Below are 25,822 nucleotides of genomic sequence, written 5' to 3' on the forward strand. Positions count from 1 at the left end.
TAGCAAAATCATAGTTTTCTGTGTAATCTCGTGGACGACTCCGTACTTGGCGATGTCCATATTAAATTTCTGAAGTACGTAATGCTTACTAATTGATATTATCACACGTTTGTTTGAGACGCACTGCAATAGCTATTATTCAATATTTAATAGCAGAAGTTTCGCATAACAATACAGGAACTGCACAAAGTATTTTTATCTCTATTGAGAATAAATTTAGGTTTATTCTTCAATGATTGGATCACAAAATTATCTCTGAATGACATTACATTGAGAGAACGTTATCATGAAATTCGGTGTTTTTATAAATATTGAACATTTTAAAATTTCTGTCACTAGTGGATCATGGCAGCTCAAAAGAATGGATTAGATAGTGTAAATGTTAGTGAATCGATCGAAGAAGTGCCAAAGAAAAAAGTGAATTTAGATAATATTCTCGTGGATGAAATTGGTCAATTCGGTAGATACCAGATCAGGACGTTGGTACTGACGCTGGTAGTCATCATATTCGGAGCGTGGGGCGCTACGGAATACATTTACACGACTGCGAGGATAAAAACGAGGTAAATCTAAAAATAATCCTTATTAATTACCAGAATCTTATAATTAGACGATTTAATTAATTTCTTTCATGTTTTTGTCTAATATGTTCTATTATGTACGTTGTCAGGTATCTTTAAGTAACGACAAAGAAAGGAATATTGCGCTAAAAATTGGACACTGGGAAAGAGATAGATTAAAATCTAATATAACACACTTTTCCACAATACAAATGTATTAAATGTTTGTATGAAATTGCAAATTTCAAACACTAGTATTTGCATTATATTATGCCGCAGGTGCCTCATCCCTGAGTGCGAGGGTACAGTCGCAACAGAATACTCCCCACCGTGGATATTAAATGCTGTCCCAGGCAGTGGCAGCTCGTTCGACAACTGCCTGCGCTTCGACTCTGCCAACAGCACATCGAGGAGTGACGAGTGTCCTGCAGAGTGGTTCAACCGGCAGAAGAAGATCGCTTGCTCTCAATATGTGTACGAGAATACACACACGGTTGCATACGATGTATGTATTTAATTTTTAAAAAACTTGTGTACACACACAACAACACAGTCGTCGTTTTTATTTTGAGTAAGCAACCATTCTTTGAATTATTGACTACAATCATGCCTGGGGGAAAGTTATGACGAGGTGTTGGCTGGAGCGTGCGCTAGCCTAGAAGATACTTATTAACCTATTAACGTTGCCTTGCCACAAATTATAATTTTGTAATTCAGTAAAACTTTCAGTAAAACAATATTAAAACTTGTTTTAAATGATATTGTTGTGAAACTTTCGACCTTTGCTATTAATTTTGTGTCAGTACGGCTTAGCGTGTGACGAATGGCGTCGAGCCTTCATCGGCACGGCGCGCACCTTCGGCACGTTCCTGGCGCTCCCCATCGTGGGCTTCACGTCGGACCGCTGGGGCCGGCGCTTCGCCCTCAGCCTCAACGCCGTCAACACGGCCTGGGTCGGCACGCTGCGCTACTGGGCCGACACCTACTGGGGCTTCGTCGTCTCCGAAGTGGTTGAGTCGGCGATCGGAGCTGGCGCCTTCTCCTGTGCTTACATTTTAAGTAAGATAATTTTTTTTTATTAATAAAAAAAATACTACTACTACTTACTAAAGAACTGTTGATCTTGTAAGTTTAATTTAACTTAAAATTAACAATACATTTATTTATGTTTATGTTATTATTTTGTTATTTTACATGAAATCCTGCCCGGCCGTGTGGCAGCGTCACAGATTTCTAACAAATTAATTATGAAATTGTAGCAAACTTTACTAATCAATGGTATTTTTAAATGTAAACCACTCGAAAGCAGAAGATATAAAATTTCACGAGTTTAAATAATTTGTTTCCATATTTTTTTTATATAATATACGAGAGTTGTACTTTTTTTCAGTGATGGAACTAGTGGGTCCGAAATATAGAGTCGCTGCCGGGGCTTCTATAAATACTTTTTTCTCAATTGGTCAAGTGCTCATGTCGCTGATTGCATGGGCGGTCCCAAACTGGAGAAAACTGACCCTGGCGCTGTATGTACCACAATTTATAACCATTTCTTATTTTTGGATAATGTCCGAATCTGTGCGATGGTATCTGAGCAAAGGACGGTACAAGGACGCGGAAGACTTTCTCAAAAATGTTGCTCGAATCAATAGGCGTGTGTTGTCAGATGAATCACTCCAGGCGCTAAAAGAAAACGCAGAAGCTGAGAAAATGCGTACCGAGGCTGAGAAAGCAATGAAATCAAAAGAGCCATGGTTGATTGTGCTGGTGTTTCGCAACAGAGCCATTCTCAGACGGTGCTGCATATCGCCGGTCTGGTGGTTCACCAGCGCCCTGGTTTATTACGGCATGTCAATAAACGCTGTCAACATGTCTGGTAACCGTTACCTAAATTATATGGCCGTGGCTGCAGCAGAGATACCCGGATATTGGATAGCTGTACTATTGATGAGTAGGATTGGGAGGCGGCCAGTTCTCATTGGTGCTTATTGGATTTGCGCTGCTTGTCAATTGGGCTACATTTTCTTACCAATAAGTAAGTTCTACTACTAGTAGTACATAGCTTATACATAAGTTTTAGTTTAACACTTCAGTTATCAGTAATCTGTATGTGCAAGATTGTTTTAAAATGAATATGCATTAGTATTTTATCCTCGGTAAAATAACAGTAATTACATAAAAGTATTGTTAAAATATAAACAGTGAAATTATTTTAATTAGTTGGGACTTATAGTAATTATTACAGTATTATACATCGATAGCATTTATTTTCGAAAATCTCCGATGAGCGTGGAATACACAGTAGCATCATATCACTATTATGAATTCCCTAACGGATCTTGATTTATAATCATGAAAGTACTCGTAATAAATCAAGTTTTACATTTTTGTGTTCTTTCAGTTTAGGAAATTTCAAGAAAATATAATATTATATTTATATATATAATATAATATTCAGAGGAAATAAATCACTATCCCTTAAATTTTTAAATACCACTTATAATCGTAATTACTTCAAAGTTGATCTTATAAACAGGCTTTACGTAAAACATTATTTACGAACGGATTCGCATTGTTAGTTAATAAAACAATTTTATTGATCGTTGAAATAAGAATTTCCTTTTTCTTGTTCCAGATATGTATGGCCTGTCATTGGTGATGTACCTCATTGGCAAGTTGACCATCGCCATCGTGATGATGTCGTTGTATATCTACACGTCTGAGATCTATCCCACCAAGTACAGGCACAGCTTGTTCGCGTTCTCTTCAATGATCGGCCGTATAGGCGCCATGACTGCTCCGTTAACACCGGCGTTTGTGAGTAATCATTTCCGTTTGTTATTTTAACAAAAGGTCACACTTTTTTTTTTTGGTTTATATGTATGAATATCCCAGTTCATGACAAAACTGAAAATAGTTTAGAATCTTTAAAATATCAATAATAAAACTACGCACTAGAAAGCGCAGTGTTAGTCGACCCCCCACCAGGTGGACTGACTGACTAGATCAAACGAATCGCAGGGATTCACTGTATGCAGGCGGCTCAGGATCGTGGTGTTTGGAAGTCCCTACATGCATGCTTATGTCATGCAGTGGATGTCCATCAGCTGATATGATCATGATGACCAATAATAATATTTTTTTTTGTGAATTATCTTTCGTGAATATTATTCTTGTTGGATCAATTATTATTTGAGTCTCCTCTACTTTTCAGGGTGCAGCACTTTTTGATAATTTCCCCTCGTTGTTGTTCTGTGGGTTCGCTTTGCTGTCCGGTGCTTTGGTGTTTCTAGCCCCGGAGACCCTGGGCACCAAGCTCCCCGACACCATGGAGGAGGCTGTAGTGATCGGCATCAAGAGACCTGAATCTTAAGTGCGACTTGAGTAACTTTAGAATAAATTTGTAATCCTATTATTAATTAATTTTAACCGACTTTGAAAAATGAAGTTCTAGACTCGTAGTTTTATGTTATTTGTTTCTAAAACAAAACAAGATTGGTAATTTTTTGTTTGGAATTGAATGGAAAAAATCATGTTTAAGTTTAAGAATTCTACCTGTCTGTCCGTTTATTGGTTCAGAAAAAGAAATGACTTGTTGAATGAGATTCAACTAAAATCAAAACTTTACCGGACACGTCATGCAAAGTGGCATAATCAATTTGTTAATGAGCTCAGCAAGGCGCGTCGCATTTAATAACTAGTATGTAAGTATATAAAGGTATAAGAAAAATAAAATTATTTATTGTAATAACAAGTTTTTTTAATAGCTTCTCTTGTTTTTTGTTGAATCCCAAAATTTAATTGTAAGTTGGGTAAGATGGAAAGTTGAAAAAAAACTTTTGCAAAGTTTATCGTGCGATACATCAAATGAAAGGTCTTGATAAGAATTGGAATTGAAAAAAAATAGGCCTTCAAGTTATTTATACAAATAGACAACGATTAACCATGCCCCTTTTCTCCGAAACTAATATAGCTCAAATTTGAAAAAAATACAGAAGTTAACTTGTAGATTTCTGGAAAACTTCAGAACTCTGAAATTTTTGAATATGAGGGTCAGTTTTGGGGGCAAGATGGAAAACACGAAAAACAAAAATTCTTACATCATGTTACACATAAACTAAAAAAGGCTTGTAAAGACGGCCTCCGTGGAGCAGTGGATTTACAAAACGTTGATCGTCACGCTCAACAGTCTACATGTCGGCTGTCATGTTGATGGAATTTGTATTAACAACGTTAATACAAACGACATGAGATAAGCAGACGACATGGTGCTGCGGAGTGCGTCGATTTGTGTACTAAGGGCGCTCATGCTGACGTGTGAAGAGTATGCTTGTCGTCATGGCTTAAAATATAATGTCGCGAAAAGCAAGTGCATGGTATTTGAGGCGGTTGGTGGAACATGTCATCGGAATGTGCCACCAGTGTTACTTTCTGATGTTCCTTTGGTATTGGTTCCTTTCGATGGTAAATCATTCAATATTTTTCCTACCAACTTGAATTCTACTAATAAACGCGAATGTTTGTATGGCTGTATGTTTGTTACTCTTTAACGCCACTACTACTGAAGCGATTTGGCTGGAAATAGATTTTACTCTAGATTACCACATTGGCTACTTTTCATTACGCTAGTATTATTATAAAACCTATTCATTAAAACTAATGTTAAGTTTTGTTAAAATATGAGACGAATATTTTCGCATTCCATGGATTCACCGTACAGGTGCCGGGTCCATCGCGTGGTAGAGAAAGGACACCGAGCAGAATCCTGGACTTGTGACTACTGGATGTAGGGTTAAAGAATTCCTTGACAATCGATCAACACTCCCCTCCTCCGCTCGTGTTGTTCTCCCTGCCTGGACAAATTTGGTAAGATCCTATTAGAGCAGCTTTGGATACTCGTGCTAATATAGAACTAGCTGCAGTTCTAGAGAGGCCACGGTCTTTAAGCAAGTTACAGAGAGATTTGCTGGTAATTCTCTGGCACATACTTCTACGGTATGCAGACTAGCCATTTTTAGTTAGTTTATTTATTTGCTTTTATACTGTGGTCCTTCGAAATGTTAGTATCCCACGGCACAGTAAGCTCAACAAGTACTCTTTGTTTGTATAGGTACAGATTAAGGTCACTTTTCAAAAACATGATAGATTAACATCGTTTGGAACCCTCGCGAGTTCAACTCGCACTTGTCTGGTTTTTTTTTATAAACATTTTAGAAGTAAAACAATATTGTTTCGTTCGTTCGTTCGTAATATATCGCTTTTACGTTACGTGACTATCAGCCAATGAACATCATTGGATTGAGGACTTTGGAAATATGCTAGCTCCTAAAACCGCAACGGTGCAAACTCCATAGTTGTCTCATATTTACTTATACCTTATATATATATATATTATACTTTGCAGCTTTTAGATATGACAGGCTGTAAGTTCACACGTCTGTTTGTACTTGTAGATTTTTCAATATTCAGAGAGATTTCACGTAACAACACGAGATACACGAAAAGTATTTTAATCTCTATTTAGAGTGCATCAAAAAATTATCTCTGAATGACATTTATTAAGATAATGTTACGTTATCGCGAAATTCAGCGTTGGTTATAAATATTTCACTTTTTTAAATTTCCCGTCAAACTAGTAGATCATGGCAGCGCAGAAGAATTTATTAGATAGTGTAAATGTTAGTGAAAAAATTGGAGAAATGCCGAAGAGAAAAGTAAATTTGGACAACATTCTCGTTGAAGAAATCGGTCAGTTTGGCAGATACCAGATCAGGACGCTGATGTTGACGCTGGTTGTCGTCGTGTTCGGAGCGTGGGGCGCCACGGAGTACATCATCACCACCGCGAGGATTAAGACGAGGTAAGTATCACAGCACCAGGCTTTAACTCGAGAAGTGCATAATGAACAATGAACTGATGGCTAATGATTTTTTGCAAATTACAAATAAGCTAGGTAGTTAAAATTTTAAATTTTAGAAATATCATTACATTTTTTTTTTCGTCTTTATAAGCAAGCGCTTAGCTGCAATCACGCCTGATGGTAAGCGATGGTGCAGAATATGGTGGAACGCGCTTGCCTGGATGATATTCTTGACTTGATGATACCCATATTGTAGGTGGTGGGGAAAACTGAAGCTGGGATAGCATTCCACATCTTTGTAGTGCGTATAAGGAAAGAGGAACTAAACCGCTTAGTACGCGTCAGAGGAATTTCGAGGATGTAGCGGTGCAGATCTCTGCGATGCCTAGCAGTCCTGTGGTAAAACGGCGAAGGTGGCACAAGATCGAACAGTTCCTGAGCGCACTCCCCGAAATTTATATAACACCGATAGTGTTTAATTGTAGATTACAGTTATGAATTTAATTGTAGAAACGTACTTTTGATATCGTTGGATCGGTTTGTCGGATCTTTATCATTGCTAAGAAACATCTCGATTATATCAACTTTCAAATAAAATAACCTGCAATATAATTTGCTTTCTTCGTGTAGAAGCTACGTTGACTAGCTGCCATAGACAGGCACACAGATACACAGACAGACACGTACTCATAACTCGGCTGTGTTATACGTCAGAGGTTGAAGTGACTATTAACTACTGATGTTGCTGAGTTCCAACTAACTAACAGCAAAAGCTTGTCAAGATTCATTTTGTAGTTTTGATTACCATTCTCTTGGAACTACTAATATTATTAACGTGAAAGTTTGTATGGATGTATGTTACTCTTTAACGCCACTACTTAGATAGAAATAGGTTTTATTTCCATCCTGGAAAAATCCCGGTTGGTTCCCGGTGAAAAACTGAATACCACGCGGACAAAGCCGCAGGCGTCCACAAGATTTTTTTTTAATTTCGACACATATTTTTATCCTTGACGTGCTTCTCAAGCTCATCTTGAGATCAATGAGATGACTTCTGCCGTGTCTAGAAATGTTTGGTTGTATTTTACGCTTGATAACTCAAAAATACGGACAAATCAAATGGGCATGAATCACTAAATTAATAGATTTGATGATACATAGGGAAACATGCCTTTCTTCAGACCACGGACGATTATTCGTTCTACCACAGTTGTGGTTTTGTCTTTGGCTTATGAATCAGGCAGACAAGTCAGGCACTTTACCTGTAAATACGTGATAATAAAATTTTTCCTTTATCTTCACCCTGTGGTCTAGGAAAATATTATAGGTAGGGGTAGGTTAGGGGTAGGGGCAGTATAGGGGTAGGGGTAGGCTAAGAGGAGGGTAAGGGTATTGTAGTGGTAGAGTACGGGTAGAGTAGATGTAAGGTAGGGCTAGAATAGTGGTAGGGTAGGGCAGGGTAGGGAAAGGGTAGCTTGAGTAGGGGTTGAGTTGGGGTAGGGAAGAGGGTAGGGTAGGGTAAGAGTAGGGTAGTGGTAGAGTACGTGTTAGATAGGGGTAGGGTGGGTTTAGGGTACGAGTTGAGTAGGTGTAGGGTAGGGGTAGGGCTGGGAAGGGGTGGCTTGGGTAGGGGTAGGGGTAGACAATGATAATCTATACTTAAAATAAAACTGTTACTGTTAATTCCTTGGTAACTGCTAAACAATACTTTAGAATAATATTAAAAATAATGTTATTCAAGATTTTTTAAAAGTCCTAGGGGTACCTAAAGGGATAAAAAGTGGTTGAAGTTTTTTTTTTGTAATTTGTTCACGTTTCAAGTTTTCTTTTTGTAAAATGACGAGTGGACTATTTATTATATATAAAACATGCAAAAATATTAACAGGAGGAAGTGAAATATGGGTTTACATCGGATTTCAAGAAGTCATTTTATTTTTAATAAAATAATAGCCTGACCTATTTGATGAGTTGTCCATCAGGCGCTGATCTTTTCTAAGCCTGTATGGATCAATAATGATCATGGCGGTTTACGAGGGACTTTCTAGATTCAGTAGTCTTATTTTGTAGTCCAAGTGGATAACATTGATACCAAAACCTAGTTCCACACAAACGAGTACTGAAGTAGGACATTTGTAACGCTAGTATTGGAAAATAGCACTATTGATTATGTCGCAGGTGCCTCATCCCTGAGTGCGAGGGTACAGTCGCAACAGAATACTCCCCACCGTGGATATTAAATGCTGTCCCAGGCAGTGGCAGCTCGTTCGACAACTGCCTGCGCTTCGACTCTGCCAACAGCACATCGAGGAGTGACGAGTGTCCTGCAGAGTGGTTCAACCGGCAGAAGAAGATCGCCTGCGCCCAATATGTGTACGAAAATACACATACAGTTGTCTATGATGTATGTACATTTAAAATATTCTAAACTTTGAAACGTTTAGTAAAAAAACATTTTTTTAGGTTATAATATTTGGGGTTTGTATTTTCTATGAATGTGTTTTCAAAAAAGACTTCAAACATTAATAGGCTCAAGAAAAATAGATACAAAATATCAAAACTTATATTTAAGAGTCGTCGTCGTTATCAACCCATATACACGGCTCACTGCTGAGCTCGAGTCTCCTCTCAGAATGAGAGGGGTTAGGCCATTAGTCCACCACGCTGGCCCAAATTTTCAAGGGCTTGTAGTCTATGTAAAATATTTATCATTTATCATTAATTTATATTTTGTGTCAGTACGGCTTAGCGTGTGATGAATGGCGTCGAGCCTTCATCGGCACGGCGCGCACCTTCGGCACGTTCCTGGCGCTCCCCATCGTGGGCTTCACGTCGGACCGCTGGGGCCGGCGCTTCGCCCTCAGCCTCAACGCCGTCAACACGGCCTGGGTCGGCACGCTGCGCTACTGGGCCGACACCTACTGGGGCTTCGTCGTCTCCGAAGTAGTTGAGTCGGCGATCGGAGCTGGCGCCTTCTCCTGTGCTCATATTTTAAGTGAGCAATAACAGTTAAATTAGTATAAAACTATTCCCCGTATAAATATAATACAAAAGTCAAAAAATATAAGAATCCCTCAGTTTTATTCTTCATATCATAATATAATATAATAATCTCTTTTTTTATAATATTTTTCTTAAATGTACTTAAAAACAAAGGATATAAAACAATAATTTTGTTTATATAATACTAGCGGACGCCCGCGACTTCGTCCGCGTAAAAATCGATGTCAACTTTCAACCCCTATTTCACATTGTATTTTGCAAGTTTTATAACTTATACCTAATAAATAGTCCACTTATCATTTTACATTTACAAATGTACCTAGAAAAATTAAGGACTTTCCGTACAAACTTTCTACCCATTTCAAAATATCAAAACTTATATTTAAGAGTCGTCGTCGTTATCAACCCATATTCGGCTCACTGCTGAGCTCGAGTCTCCTCTCAGAATGAGAGGGGTTAGGCCATTAGTCCACCACGCTGGCCCAATGCGGATTGGCAGACTTCACACACGCAGAAAATTAAAAAATTCTCTGGTATGCAGGTTTCCTCACGATGTTTTCCGTCACCGATTGAGACACGTGATATAATTTTTTCTTAAAATGCACACAACTGTAAAGTTGGAGGTGCATGCCCCGGACCGGATTCGAACCCACACCCTCCGAAATCGGAGGCAGAGGTCATATCCACTGGGCTATCACGGCTCACATATTAAATTTAAGAGTATTGATTTTTAATTTTGGATTTTAAGGACCAGTTTTGAAAGTAGCTACAGTTCAGCTTTGGGTATCAATGGAGATGATGATATTTATGTTTTAAATGGCATTTGGCTTTATCCACGCTATGTGTCCAAAAAGGATTCCGAAGGATCGGTACAGGTGAGTACCCGAGTGAATGGAACTTTTCAGGTATAAAAAATGTATTACGGTTATTTATTAACCCATTTAGACCTGAAACTATTTTTTTTTGTAAAATAAGTGTTTTTGTCTAATTTAATGACATCCTATTATGTCATAGGGCATATAACACACATGACACATTACGTATAATATACCTAGCGAGTGAAAACTGTTCAATAGCATTAAAGCTTTTGTACTGTCGAAATTGTACGGCATTTATCTTTTAATGAAAATTGTCTACAGATAATAGTCACCGGAAAGTCACTCTTTTCGAAGGGAAGTAATTGACCCCATAAACCTATGTGTTCCACAAAAAATGTACGGCATGCTGGAAAATGTTATCTATTTGTAAAGTACTCTCAAGATCATTTAATTTTAAATTGTTCAATATTATCAACATAGGCGATCAGAGATAAGGTTCACACCCTTATCTTTCGACTTCAGCGCTGGAAATATGTACGGCGTTTACGGGTAAAGTATCTTTATAAGTGTACAAAAGGAATTACACAGATGCCGTACAGAAATAAATTACCTATATTGCGTCTGCAACTGTCGACGAATTAAAAATTTGTACTGAATTCCTGTACCACTACTTTAGTACGGCACTAGGTTTTTCGACATTTATTTTTAATCATCTATAAACCGTACATTAATAAATAGTCGTAATTCATTATTTGTACCTAAAAAATTGTACGTATACACTTACCGCTCAGAAGTGACGGCATAATGCTCAGAGGTATTTTCTGATATAGTAACAGCCTTCTAGGCGTTATTCACGTTGGTTCATTTCATAGGTAAGTTTTTTCAAGGGCTTGTAGTCTATGTAAAATATTTATCATTTATCATTAATTTATATTTTGTGTCAGTACGGCTTAGCGTGTGATGAATGGCGTCGAGCCTTCATCGGCACGGCGCGCACCTTCGGCACGTTCCTGGCGCTCCCCATCGTGGGCTTCACGTCGGACCGCTGGGGCCGGCGCTTCGCCCTCAGCCTCAACGCCGTCAACACGGCCTGGGTCGGCACGCTGCGCTACTGGGCCGACACCTACTGGGGCTTCGTCGTCTCCGAAGTAGTTGAGTCGGCGATCGGAGCTGGCGCCTTCTCCTGTGCTCATATTTTAAGTGAGCAATAACAGTTAAATTAGTATAAAACTATTCCCCGTATAAATATAATACAAAAGTCAAAAAATATAAGAATCCCTCAGTTTTATTCTTCATATCATAATATAATATAATAATCTCTTTTTTTATAATATTTTTCTTAAATGTACTTAAAAACAAAGGATATAAAACAATAATTTTGTTTATATAATACTAGCGGACGCCCGCGACTTCGTCCGCGTAAAAATCGATGTCAACTTTCAACCCCTATTTCACATTGTATTTTGCAAGTTTTATAACTTATACCTAATAAATAGTCCACTTATCATTTTACATTTACAAATGTACCTAGAAAAATTAAGGACTTTCCGTACAAACTTTCTACCCATTTCTGATTTTGTTTTCGCGACAAAAAGTATCCTATTATCCTTCTACGTATTATGGTCTCAAATCGTCTTAAGTATCATTTCAATTCATTCTGTAGTTCGGTCAAAAAAAAGGCAAACAGACAGACAAAAAAATAGAAAATAGGCTTCAGTATCGATCTCCTACCTCTACCCTACTTCTACCCTACCCGTACCCTAACTGTATCCTACCCCTACCCGACCCGTACCCTACCCTACCCGTAATCTTCCCTTTCCCTACCCTTAGGATAGGGGTAGGCCCTACACCTACCCTACCCCTAACCTAGGCATACACTCCCCTACCCTGCCCTACCCCACCCTACCCCTACCCTACCTTTACCCCTACCCTACCCTTACACAACCCTTACCCTACCTGTACCCTACCCTACCCTACCCTTAGCAAAATCGGTCCAGCCCTATGAGCGTGGTGCGATGACAAAGGAAAATAGAGACTTTTATGCTAAAATTATAATCTTTGGATCTACTGGACCGATTTGGAAAATTGTTTTACCAATAGAAAGCTACGTTATTTGCGAGTGTCATAGGCTATGTTTGATTCCCATATTCACACAGGAACGGGAACTACGTAATTGAAAGCGCGGGGCATCATGTATCGGAATTTCTGCGTCTTTTAGAAATTTTGTATTATCTCCGAAACTATTTAACTAATTAACATACTATAAAGGGCAAATCTTATCTCCATAATATTCTTGTGATTTTTAATTAATTTATTTTGATAAGGATTTAAGTTAAGTAGCATAAATAATGACGCAAACCTGAGTATATAAAATTTATAATTTTTAAAACACAAAAGGTACTATATCTGCTAATATATAGAAGATAGATATATGGTGTCGCGGACTTTTTTGTAGAACTTTTAAAGATACATAAAGCCTCCATACATTAATTTCAATTTTACACAATGGTTAAGGCAGCGCATGCGAATAAGTCTGCTTAAGAGGATTTTCGGTCCGACCTGTATGACAAAAACTGTGTTAACTCGGCGAATATATATCATACTAATATAAATATAGCCTATAGCACTCCCCGATAATGTAGCATTCTATTGGTGAAAGAATTTTTGAAATCGGACCAGTAGTTCCGAAGATTACCCCATTTAAAAAATGTGACAAATTTACAAACTTTACCTCTTTATAATATTAGTATAGATTAGTATAGATATTTATTGGCTTATTGCACTTTTTTACAGTGATGGAACTAGTGGGTCCGAAATATAGAGTTGCTGCCGGGGCTACTATGAATACCTTTTTTTCAATTGGCCAAATCATCATGTCACTGATAGCGTGGGCGGTCCCGAACTGGAGAGCACTGACCCTGGCTCTGTATGTACCACAGTTTACAACCATTTGTTACTTCTGGATAATGTCGGACTCCGTGCGATGGTATCTGAGCAAAGGACGGTACAAGGACGCGGAAGACTTTCTTAAAAACGTTGCTCGAATCAATGGACGTCAGCTATCAGACGAGTCACTCCAGGCACTAAAGGAAAATGCAGAAGCTGAAAAAATTAGGATAGAGGATGAGAAAAAAATGAAATCAAAAGAGCCATGGTTGATTGTACTGGTGTTTCGCAACAGAGCCATTCTCAGACGGTGTTGCATGTCACCGGTCTGGTGGTTCACCAGCGCTCTGGTATATTACGGCATGTCAGTAAACGCAGTCAACATGTCTGGTAACCGTTACCTGAATTATATGGCTGTTGCTTCAGTGGACATACCGGGGTATTGGGTAGCTGTACTATTGATGAGCAGGATTGGGAGGCGGCCTGTTCTCATTGCTGCTTATTGGATTTGCGCTGCTTGTCAACTGGGCTATATTTTCCTGCCTACCAGTGAGTTCTAAAAAAATTCCTCAAAATAATCATGTCACTTCCGAGATACACAATATATGTCAATTGCTTGTTTAAAGATATTTGAGTTTTCTTTACCACGTTCTAGATATGTATGGCCTGTCATTGGTGATGTACCTCATTGGCAAGCTCACCATCGCCATCGTGATGATGTCGCTGTACATCTACACGTCCGAGATCTATCCCACCAAGTACAGACATAGCTTGTTCTCGTTTTCTGCAATGACTGGTCGTATAGGCGCCATGACTGCTCCGTTAACACCGGCATTTGTGAGTATTAATCCCTTATGATCGTTTGAACAAAAGATAACAAAGGTAAGTATATTTGGGTGTTTTAATAGTAGCATCTTCAAATAAAGTAGCACGTAATTTAGAATGAAAAAAATACCTTATGATAGACGAATATCTCGAAATTATTTTAATCAATACAAAAATTTAGAATGTATGTTTTTTATTATCATTAACAATTATCATCGAGTACCCATCCTACACCTTTTTAACAATAAAACACACACAAATATATACAGAATGTTATTGCTGTAAGAAGTCATAAGACTAACACTTTTTAACTAATATAATGTTTAACAATTAAAAAAATATTTCTCCATTCAATAAAACAGGTTTTATTGTTCTTTAGTTTTCTAAAACGTTATTAATCCTTTTTTATTTACATATGGATGTTTCATTTAATTTCAGGGTGTAGCCCTTTTTGTCAATTTTCCCTCGTTGCTGTTCTGCGGGTTCGCCCTGCTGTCCGGTGCTCTGCTGTTCCTAGCCCCGGAGACCCTGGGGACCAAGCTCCCCGACACCATGGAGGAGGCCGCGATGATCGGCGTCAAGAGACCTGAGTCTGCAGTGCGACCTGATAAACAATAGAGTCAGTAGTGACTGTAGACTGGGACTGTGTTGATACATAAACTTGATGTTTTAATCGACTGTGAAAAAAGATGTCTTCAGTTTGGCACTTGACTTAATGTTACGTATACATATTTACTATGTTATACATGAAATTTCTCCAAGATAGAGCATTTTTCAATAAATAAATAGACGGGTTAAATACAAAAAGTTTTGCATTAATTTTTTAAGCAAAACTGTATGAATTCTTTGTTGAATTCAGTTTTGAATCTGAATTGAGATATCCATCAAAAATCAAAGCTGTATGTATAAAAATAATAAATTGTTTTAATTATTGTTATTTGAAACTCTATGTAAACTTTTATACTACCCCTACCCTACCCTACCTATATCCCTACCCTACCCCATTGATTTTTTTTAATTTTTTCTGTCATAAGAACCTCCTGCCAATAACAAACACGTGAAAAAAACATAGTGAAATCGGTCTAGCCGGGATATATGGATTCATAAAGGGATAATATGGATTCATTTTTATATAATATATAGATTTTATGATGTTTCTATAAGTGTATGTGTAGTGTGTAAGTATTGTCTATTTTCGTACCCGCTCCAAACACAAATCATTGTAAAGTGGAGGTAAGTTTGCGTAAGGAAGGAAAGGAAAGGAAATCATCCGACGAAATTAAAAACTTGCTATTTTTTTTAATTATCAAACGTACTCTCCGAGGTACCTACCTAGCGTGAGTGTAGTACCACCAACTTTCCAGTTTTGGGCTTTTTAATGTGGGAAAGGGTAATAATAAAAATATAAATCTATGTTGTGTTTGTTGTGGGTTTCTTTCAGACTTAGCTTTCATTTTAAGGAACAACTATAATAATTACTATTACTTCACAGTAAAGTTAAAAATAATTTATTGATTTAAATTAAATATGTTTTGACTTTGATTTTGACATAGAAACTTCTTAATAAAATCCAATCATAAATATTTTTCTATAATTTGTAATAATAGCTAAAAAATCATTTAATCTTTACAGTAGGTACAACAGTAAGCTACAAAAATACAATCCTTTATTACACAAAGTCACGAGGCGCTACAGCCTTTCAACAGTTTAAAGACACAGTTGTAGATAACTTCATTAAATGACTACATCAACAAATAAAAAATCTAATTATAGCAGTGTAAAGTAAACTATTATAATACTTAATACTGCATTATTTGTCCAATCTCGTTCTCTTGTAGTCTTACCAAAGCTCCAAAAACCAAAGCTCTCTTGCTAAAGTGAAAGCTGGGAGCCGACGAGAGGATTTTGTGGATTTAATCGAACGCGTCAGACAAGTCCAAGAAACCTTTCATGCTGTTGACTTCTTCCACCAAGTATGAACCCTCGATAATAGTGGGTACGCAACCATAAAAAACACTTCACACGTCCCAATACCTCAGATAAGGGTAAGGTCACTGAACTTAAAGCACATATGCTGCGTAAGGTCTGTGTGCATTTCGAAAATCTGACGATTTACGTGTAAACTAAGGGTAATAGGAAGGTATTGTATACGCATTTATAAAAATTGTGTTTAGTCTGCAGTTCTTTTCTCCACCATTGAAAGTTGAAATTGTACAGAACTACAAAATCATCTAATCTACCAAAATATACCCAATAGGTCCGTGCGACTCTCGAGTGAATACACTCAGCCAATGACCATCAGCCATAGGTGGCTGTGGCTTTAAGATAAACAATTATATGTAGTTTTTTTTTCAAGTTGTTACCATAATGGTAGATAGTCATTTTGGATTCATCCAAAGCAAAGTCTATACTTATAATAAAACTCTAACAGATCAATTCTGTACATTGAAGTTATTTAAAAAAATGTTGGAGGGCATTTCATAACCGATATCGATGCCAAAAATATTTTTTTTGTCTGTCTGTCTATATTTTTATTGACCATGCATATTGCTAAAACTACCTACTGAATGAATTGAAAAACTTAGCACGATTTGAGTCCATAGTAGGTACGTACCTAAATGGTTTTAGAGGACACTTTGTATCGCAAAATAACATTAGAAAGGGGGTGTAATTGGGGTTGAAAGTACAGCAAGACCTTCATTTTTCAAGTAACTTTTGTAAAAATTGGTAGGTGTACTGCCAGAGAAAATTTTGAACAACAAACAGTCAACCAGGACTTGGGGAGTTGGTGGTGCCGTTAAAAAAGCGATAAAATATAGTATGAAGTTAGATGAAGGTCTATTTCCCACGCCCAAAATTTAAAATGCAACACTGCTTAAAAAAAGCGTCGTGTTTTAAAAACGCTATCGTGTGAACATACTCGTATCTTTGGGAAGGCATTTGTTGTATTTGAACGCTTTTCTAACGTCCGTTAAAAAAGCTCTCGTGCGAATGAACTTTAACTCTTACTTAGGTCACGTTACACCATTGACTCAACGCAGAGCTAGGAAGAAAGAATAACCCAATACTTTACAACCTGACCTAAAAAAGGAAGCCAGGACTACTCGTACAGCCGTAGTCTCTCAGACGACTGGTCGACTTCGAGGCCGTAAATTAGAACAATAGCGTTGCTTAGCAACACATTACAGATGACAGACGGATAAGTTATAGAGTTACGCATGAGTCACCGGCAATTTTCTGTGATGGATACCTACAACTTTGCATGAAAAGTATAAATACTCGGTTACATTTTAATTGTTTCACGTTTTCAAGTTTCGCTTGTCGCGACACATGGAGTAGTGAAGCGACACGAGTGCTAACTGCCAACCGCTAGTGAAGTGAACAGCGGCACAACACTAGTCAGCCACTGACCGGACGACGCGACAACGCGCATGTGCCAAATCGTGACAATAACGACAATAATTACGAAAAATATGAATAATTAAAACTAAACTCAATTTGTAACTACTTGCCACGTTTAAATTTTAATTAAATTCTTATAGGAACATTTCTTTCACAATTAAAACTATTTTTTGTTTATGTAAAATACAATAGTTTTTACAATTAATAAAGTGATTAATGTTGTGTGTAATTAAAAATCGTTGTTAAATTTTGGTGAAGTTCGTCTGCGTGGAGTAGGGATCCATAAAGTTATTCAAAAGGTAATTTATGAAGTATCCTATTGTTTTCTAATTTGTTTTTAATATTTAACGATGTAATCCATACTCATTTTGCTTATTAAAAATAGGAAAGTGTGTATGTCTGTCCGTCACGTTAAATTGCCAAACTGATATTTAGATAAATTGGACCTTGGGAAGGAACACAGGCTACATTTTGCACGAAAATAAAAAAAGGGTTGAAATTTGTATTTTTCGAGTTATAGTTATAAACGTTATTATGAAGTCGTATATTTATTTAAGGAAATGAATGGGTACTAAAATAAATTTCAATATTTTCCAATATTAATAATTGTTAGTGTTTTAATTTCTTCACTTTTAAAAAAGGTTGAAAAATGTTCACAAATATAAATAGTTCAAATAAAGGTTAAATAATTCGTACAACATTGATTACCGACCTTACTAGCATGTCTAGCATGTCTCTCATGTGCTTCGCTAGTGGATATGTGTTCGAACTCTTGGGTTCGAGTTCCAGACCGTTTTTAATACTTATATCCGGTTATAATAATTGATTTGTTCGAGTTTAATCTGTCTTTAACCGTCTAAGTAGCACCCTACTGGCAAAGATGTAGTTCGTTATGATAGTGCGTAGACTCCATTTAGGGTTAGGCAAATATATATGATTACTAATAAATTATATGTGCAAACAATGCCTTCGACTGATTCGTCACATAACATAAAGAGTGAATGCAGTCAAGCATTAAATTGTGGACGAATTATTAAGCAACAAATCTGTTAAATATAACAAATATAAAACTATAACGGCAGATATTTACAGTGCATTCCTACGCGCGTAGTCTAATAGGCCCGCCCAAAAATACTCATAAAACTTGTAGATATGTATAAACCAAAACCTGAAACCTCATGATCACAATCCGACGTAGTAACCACTGGGCCGACGAGGTAATTGAATATAAACAACAATATAATTAAATAACCCGACATACTGTAGCACACATTAAGATTAGGCAGCAATTATAAATTACCGTGAAATTGAACTCTCGCTTCGTCGAGATAACGGAGCGGTTCTGTTTTCCCAACACAACTCTCGTTAACTGTCTGTCTGAATAACTCATAGTAACCGGAGGAAGTAGAATGTCCATTGGGTTTTTGACATTTTAGTTATCTCATTGTCTTTCAGTGTTCATAGTCCATTTAGTAAACCTAACTGAGTGATAAACTGACACTCATATAACGGCTAATAAAACTAACACAAAAATCAATTGAATTAAGGTAAGCGTCCACAGATCCGTAAGGTACGGATCGCATCGAATCTACGGTAAAATTAAATATTTGGAATGTGTCCAGCTAAAATATAAAGTCTGTAATACTATATTAATTACTAGCAGGCTGTATTGCTGCAGGCAGGCAGCTTAAAGTTAGAAAATCTAAAATCGGGGAAAATCTAGCTTAGTCACTTTGAGTGAGAGTTTTTAAAATTGATTCTGCTGGACCTTTTCATAAAAAAAACAAACTGAAAAGATAACTTTTTATAACATTAATTTATTTAGAAAAGCATCATAAATAAAACTTAGATTTTTAAGTAGTTCTTTCAGGAACCTTATTATTAATTTCTCATTTCAAAACGATCTGTAAAGAGCACATACGATTGTCGATTTAGTTTTAAAATGCTTTTGTTTTTAGTTATATGGTGCTAGCCCCAGTTAAGTTGTGCGTTGACATGTCAGTCAGTCAGTCAGTCAGTTATCCTTTTATATAAATTACATTTAAATAACATAAAACAGGTATTCTGTAGTAGGCCACGAAGTGTGTGAGTCGACACAAGAGATGCGTCTGCAAGATACAACCAAGCGTGCTGCGCTGTTGTACTAAACATGCGAACATGAATGAAGCCCTTTCTTCTCTATAATAATCGCCATCACTCATTACGCTCGGGTAGAATGAGGGGCTGGAATAGTCAGATATAACTCATTTTAAATGTAGGCTGAAAGTTTGTCAGTACCAAAGGTAGGTAACGTAGTTTATGGTGTTTGATTTGATCTATAAGAGCTTTGGAAGGTAGCGTGTTGCAAAAATCCAAATTTTCAATTGTCCAAGTTACCAAGCATGATCGTAATTTATTGATATCACAATCAATCAATATTTTCTTCGACATGATATAAGAAATCATGTCTAGCTTCGTAGCATCACTTGCTAGAGACCCTCAAAAAGTTGCCTCAAAGCTAAGTGACTGACATCTGGAGATTTGATCATTGTGCTCATCATATCGTGCTGAAGGAATCGTTGAAAATTAACGCTTTATACTTGGACGGTTGAAGGTCTGGACCCTTGGGACCTCCCATAACCACCACAGTCCGAACTCTATAAATCGTCTAACAAACAGCCTTCATATTATAGTGAGGTTAGTTTAACCATTGCAAGCTCTCACAGCACTGCGTTACAACAATACTGAGCACTTCCGGGCAAAACGAGCGACATCACGACTTGTGTGTTGTGTTGTGTTGTGTGCTAGTGTTTAACATTAAGCTATTTAATGGAATCATTTTTAGGAAACTTAACCAGAAAATATACATTATTTTTGTAGACGTTTAAATATGAAAACTTAAATTTACAAACTGCCTCGTAGGTCCAGTGGTTAACATAATAAAGTATGTGACTGCGGATCACAAGGTCCTGCTCCTGTGTTCGAGTCCATCAATCAGTTAGTCAGTCTATGAAACACTGGGGGTTTTCTTTTTATAGTAAATTATCAATTTACTGAAAATTAAATCCGTCAGCTTGGAGTAGGTAATTAAGTGATGTTACACCCCATGTTTCGGACACTATGTCTAGCCAATGATTTAAGTTACTATCATTAACATCTCATTGTGCTCACTCTATTACCCTAAGCTCGCCATACCGCATCGGCATAGCATGGTGGGTGTAAGCTCCATGTCCCTGTCCTATATTGAGAGAGAACTTTTGTGACCATATCATTTTCAAACAAATTAAAAGATTTTTATTCTTTATCGGTAATCGACAAGGGGTTGTTATGAAACGTGTCTTGCGACTGAAGATACACCAATTCGTATATAAAAGTCTGTTAGTATATTTATAATTTCGTAAATATATATATTGAATTTTAAAAGCTTCAAATAATTATTTATTAGTTTATTGTTGTCAGTGAAATGAAGTAACACATTGAAACCGCGTTAAAATTAACTATATAATATAGAATTATTATACCTGCTCATATGGCGTATAATATTATAGTTTTCTTAAATAATCATTTTGATTTATCAAGTAGTTCGTTGTAAAATTAAGTCACTTGATGTACAAATTGGGTTTACATTTTAAAGTTCTTTTTAATTTTATGTTACGTTTCCGCAAAAGTATAAATAAACGTTAACAAATGGTTCTCTAGAACGACTGTACATAATATATGTATATTGCAATAAAAATAATATTTTCATTATGTTTTGCTTAAAAATATTTTGATAAAACTAAACGCCGAACTAACACTACTGAGAGTAAAAATATCTGGTTAAAGTTGTTCATTTGCCAGGTAAGTAATTTTATAACGCATTTGCTCGTAAATTATCTGTTATTTCATCAATTTCAATATCGTAATGTACCTCATTACGCACATGTGCCGTAATGTATGTAATATTAATCTTTATCATCTGTCTAAAAACGAACGGTACTTTTTTAATTCTTAGCAAAGAGTATACCCGTATGTCAGAAAAGTGCTCAACATTTTATGAATAAAATTAACATTGTGAGATAATATATAGTAGATAAACATTAAATTATTTCATACTAATAATTTTGTCAGTAAATGAGTAAATTTATCTGTAACTGAAACACAAATATATTCATTTACTGTATTAGTAATACGGGCTGTTTTGATGTATTTGCATAAAAAAACACTTCGCTATCTGTGCAAAAGTAAAAATTATTCCGAGCACTATTTTTTACGTTGTGTTGTTTTAATTTTAAAATATTAAGATGTGATGAATTTATTAATTCAGAAGTCCCAAAGGTAGCGTAAAATGGCAACTCTACCTGCCACTGTCCTGGTGCCCGAACAATCGACCGAAGGATACTTACAAGCGTATCAAAATGTCATCACATGGAAAACAGGCAAAGATGCAAAATGTGTTATAAGGCGTCGTATGAAATACGTGCGCTTTGATAATTACTTGCTTACTATAGCAATATCGGCTCGGCTGTAGTTGTCAACTTCTGCACTTATATCATAATGTACTATTGTAATTATGTAGGTAGCCAGTGGGTTAATCTAAAAAGATCAACCGAATTTATTAAAATGCTGACTTTATTTTATACAAATATGTGCCAATAAAACGAAAAATAACTTCGTAAACTTACTTTGTCCAACCTACTGATCACTTTGAAGACAGTGCCAAACGAATAGGTAGTGCTCTTAAAGTTTTATTTTGTTTTTTTTTGGCCCGAAGGATGCACTAAAAACCGATAATTCACACTCGATACAAAATGGGTCATTATTTATTAATTAACGTAATTGCCTAATTGGATTCATTAAACCGGTTAAGTTTTATTATATCAATGAAATAATTTTACTATCACTTATGTAATAGTACATAATTATTACTATCTAATAGATACGCTATTATATAACTTATATATAGTTTTCTAATAATAAATCTACTAATGTAAAATTATTAATTGATCACATTGTAAAACTAATATCGTTAGCAATTAGATACAGAGATTAGTAAATTAATAAAGGAATAAACAAAATAATTGAACGGAAACTCGAAACAGAATGGAGTAGTTCATTCGATGGTAATTTTTTGAAAAGTCTAACTGAAAATCGAGAGGATCGAAAGCGTAACTACATAAAGCTGTTTTCTTTATTAAAAGATGAAAAATAGAAAATATCTTATCACACAGTAAAATTCAAATACAGAACTCCATAATTCCCACTAACCACTGCGCCACGAGGCAGTTTATTTTTATACCGTTAAAATGTAATTAATCATTAACATTTTAATTTGTAACAGATTATGAACATTATCGTTATAGTTTATTGTAAGTTCTTGCAAATTAAGTGAACAAAAAATGTAAGTCACGAGCATATTAATGCGTACTTATTAAAATTTTAGTACTCTGTGCATAATTAGATATGGATTAGTAACAAAATATAATATAAATTATTAAAAATGTACAGTTGGATTTTTGATATTTTTACAGGGCCAAGTTTATAATATTTTCACTTCTCATCAATAAGAGCCTTTTGTTCAAATACAGGTTCCTCTCCTTACAGAAGAGTGTATATTGACCTTAGATCCACCACTTTACTGTAATCCAGGTTGGCGGGCTTAGGGCGATAATGGTAAAGATTGGTCATCCCCTGTGTGACCCCTATTTTTAAGTTAACTAGAAATAAACCATTTAATAATTTAAAACGCGCGTTTAAAGTTATTTGTTTCCTAGTCGACTTTGGTACCTAGACATGATACTCTAAGCAATTGCTTAAATAGCTTATCGGCTAATACAGGACTGAAAAATAAAAACGAGATGAAAATGAATAATAAAATAATTAGTTTTAATAACGAATAATGTTTATACGTGTATGATCGTGCGTAGGTGAATGTAACAGGTATTTAGTTTCTCACGAGTCTCACCGGAAACTGTAATTGGTGAAAACTTGACACTCGAGTCTGCATCTTTGACACTAGCGTTTGACATTACCAGCATTAACAGCGCACACCTAATACTCATGATAGCAAATGAGTGAGACCACACGCACACGCTTTAGCGTTTTATCTACTCGTATGTCCTGTAGAGTATATTGGATATTTTTATTAAATATAGGCAGAGGGTGATAGAAGAAGAATAAAACCAAAGTAACTAAACGGGTAGTTAAGAGCTAAAGTTATTTGCGTACGCTCGCTATTTAAATATTTGCTCGCAACGTGGTCGCTTTAGTAATCAAAGATACTCCTCAAACTACCACCGTCTCCCAAAACTCTGAGTAGAGTACCTACTTATAAACTTTAAATGTTACATGATCTACATAGAAGATGAAAATTATTTTATTAAAGATAGGCTCGCGCTGGACTCCATACAATTACTGCTTTCCGTCAGGCATAATCGCCTAGTGGAAAGCAGTAATGCGGTCAGGTGGAGTGCGCTTACCTAGAAGATGTCTATTTACTCTTGTTTAAATTGTAAGTGTCAGGAAACACATACGCCGGAAGGGCATTCCAAACTTTTGCTGTGCGAATTAGAAATAAGGATGCATATCGTTTAGTACGATACGATAGTGTCTGGTTATCCACAACGTAATGATGCCACTGTTCGCGGCGTCTTGTAGCTCTGGAGAGATAGAAAGAGGAATGTGGAATAAAAATTAAGATAATGAAGTTCCTGCTTTCATTCATTTTCCAAACTATATCTGGTAAAAAACCGGTAGACAAGCTACATTGCGATGGTCCGTGTCAATGGTTCATCACCAACGATCCATCTAACGCGGCGATCTATTGAGTCTAATGCATCGAGCAAGCAAGGTTTGTATCAGGGTAGTCTCTTGGGTCAGCTAGAGATACTTAACCAGATAAAGCTACAAAGTGTTGAGGCGCGTCGGCTAGACTGCGGTGAGAGTGGCGCTATTAATACGAGGGGTCGCTGCTCTGTTATCTCATACTACGCGTGCCTTCTTAACTCAATGGAGTAAGGGCAGCATTGTGCAGAATTATTGTAGAGTCTATCTAGATAGACTCTACAATAATACTGTTATCTACCTTACAGAAATATTACTATGTTACAGTATATCTATCTTACAGAAATATTACTAAAGTAAACTATAACTAAACTGACACTATAATTAGTTATAGAGTCAATTTTCTGTAAGAAGAAGTTCCTTTGCATGAAATTGCTTTAGCAATAAGACTGAATCTGATAGTTCTGTAGATATTTTCTGTTTGTGTTATAATTGTACAATAAATAAAGAATTAATAAATAAAAGAAGCTATGCTTTGGCATATAGGTTTTGACCTACATCATAAAGTATAATATATGTTAGTGGCCATTGAATGAAAGGAGTAGTGTGATCTCTTTCCAGGTAACATGAGATAAACAATGCAGATCATTGTCATTGAAATCTCAATCTTTCCGGTCATTAGGGCGAATGTCCATTCAATCGAAGAACTTCATTCTCCGGGGATTTACCTGTATGATTGAACAGTTTAGTAGGCTCAGTTTACAAATAGGTACTTTTGAAATTTCCAGTTTGTCTGTTTGTAGTGCTACTACTATCTTAAACATCTATATCTACTACTATTATAAAGCTGAAGAGTTTGTTTGTTTGTTTGGTTGAACGCGGTAATCTCAGGAACTACTAGTTCAATTTGAAAAAATATTTCAGTGTTAGATAGCCCATATATCGAGGAAGGCTATAAATTATCCTCGTATTCCTACGGGAACGGAAACCACGCTTGTGAAATCGCATTTTATATTAATGCTTTTTCTTCCTATGACAAGATGAAAGTCAATGCAATTAGCTTTCTAAGAAAATTATCTATTAGATATGTTAAACATGATTCAATAAAATTGTAATTCAAAACAGTGTTTAAATTTCTGCAAAATAAGTTGTGTAATGAGATTGACATTTTGAACGTTGATGGAAGTAAATCGCCGGTAAAAGTTAGCAAATTATCCTTAAGAATACAAAGAATAACATATCCGTTTCTATATTAAAAGAATATTTTTATCATGACCAATATTCATTTATCTTTCTCCTGTGGGAAACAGAAACGGGAACAGGCTGAGTTAGTACTTGGTGCGACAATAGTAACATGAGCCCATGATCTCGTAGTTTAAGGTTCGGCATTTAATTAATATTTCATTGGTATGCTATATTGCTAATATTGATTATTTCTCAATAATTAGAAAGTCTACGTAGACGATAAAAACACCATGTAATATAAAGACAGATTAAAAAGTAAATCGTAGTGGTCACATGTGTTCACTGCGGTGCGCTATCGATGTGTTTACTAAACAGTGTCGGAGACTCGCACAGCTCGCAGCTACAGCGGATATGTATCATGTATATACAGCTGGATTGTGTACAACAATACAAATAATATGTCGTCTAAATAACGTTGAGTTTGAGGGGAAGTACTACTAAACCACTTATTTACTTCAATAATTCATCATCTCATCATCTCCTTTAT

General features: G+C 36.2%; 3 protein-coding genes across 3 annotated transcripts in view; all 3 read left to right on the top strand.

Moving 5' to 3' along the window:
* Nucleotides 1–345: 345 nt before the first annotated feature.
* Nucleotides 346–2,956, top strand: LOC112044190 (organic cation transporter protein-like). Its single transcript, XM_052885172.1, has 4 exons — nucleotides 346–563; nucleotides 840–1,065; nucleotides 1,337–1,619; nucleotides 1,951–2,956. The coding sequence occupies exons 1-4, from the start codon at nucleotides 346–348 to the stop codon at nucleotides 2,607–2,609; spliced, it is 1,386 nt and encodes a 461-aa protein (XP_052741132.1). The 3' UTR covers nucleotides 2,610–2,956.
* A 3,243-nt stretch (nucleotides 2,957–6,199) lies between these two features.
* LOC112044116 (organic cation transporter protein-like) lies at nucleotides 6,200–14,551 on the top strand. Its single transcript, XM_052885173.1, has 4 exons — nucleotides 6,200–6,417; nucleotides 8,594–8,819; nucleotides 9,137–9,410; nucleotides 13,030–14,551. The coding sequence occupies exons 1-4, from the start codon at nucleotides 6,200–6,202 to the stop codon at nucleotides 13,680–13,682; spliced, it is 1,371 nt and encodes a 456-aa protein (XP_052741133.1). The 3' UTR covers nucleotides 13,683–14,551.
* A 2,731-nt stretch (nucleotides 14,552–17,282) lies between these two features.
* Nucleotides 17,283–25,822, top strand: part of LOC112044187 (organic cation transporter protein-like) — a 30,435-nt gene continuing 21,895 nt past the window's right edge. The window contains exon 1 of the mRNA XM_024079939.2: nucleotides 17,283–17,648. The gene's annotated coding sequence lies outside the window, so the exon portion shown is untranslated. The remainder of the gene's footprint in view (nucleotides 17,649–25,822) is intronic.

The sequence above is a fragment of the Bicyclus anynana genome, chromosome 13 (genome assembly GCF_947172395.1).
Source record: "Bicyclus anynana chromosome 13, ilBicAnyn1.1, whole genome shotgun sequence".
NCBI classification, from domain to species: Eukaryota; Metazoa; Arthropoda; class Insecta; order Lepidoptera; family Nymphalidae; genus Bicyclus; species Bicyclus anynana.

Bases quoted from the DNA above. Each gene is read 5' to 3' on its own strand.
- LOC112044190 (XM_052885172.1), top strand. From the start codon at position 346: ATGGCAGCTCAAAAGAATGGATTAGATAGTGTAAATGTTAGTGAATCG. The intron at 564-839 runs GTAAATCTAAAA...ATTATGCCGCAG, and splicing joins ACTGCGAGGATAAAAACGAG to GTGCCTCATCCCTGAGTGCG. The intron at 1,066-1,336 runs GTATGTATTTAA...TTGTGAAACTTT, and splicing joins CACACACGGTTGCATACGAT to CGACCTTTGCTATTAATTTT.
- LOC112044116 (XM_052885173.1), top strand. From the start codon at position 6,200: ATGGCAGCGCAGAAGAATTTATTAGATAGTGTAAATGTTAGTGAAAAA. The intron at 6,418-8,593 runs GTAAGTATCACA...ATTATGTCGCAG, and splicing joins ACCGCGAGGATTAAGACGAG to GTGCCTCATCCCTGAGTGCG. The intron at 8,820-9,136 runs GTATGTACATTT...CATTTATCATTA, and splicing joins CACATACAGTTGTCTATGAT to ATTTATATTTTGTGTCAGTA.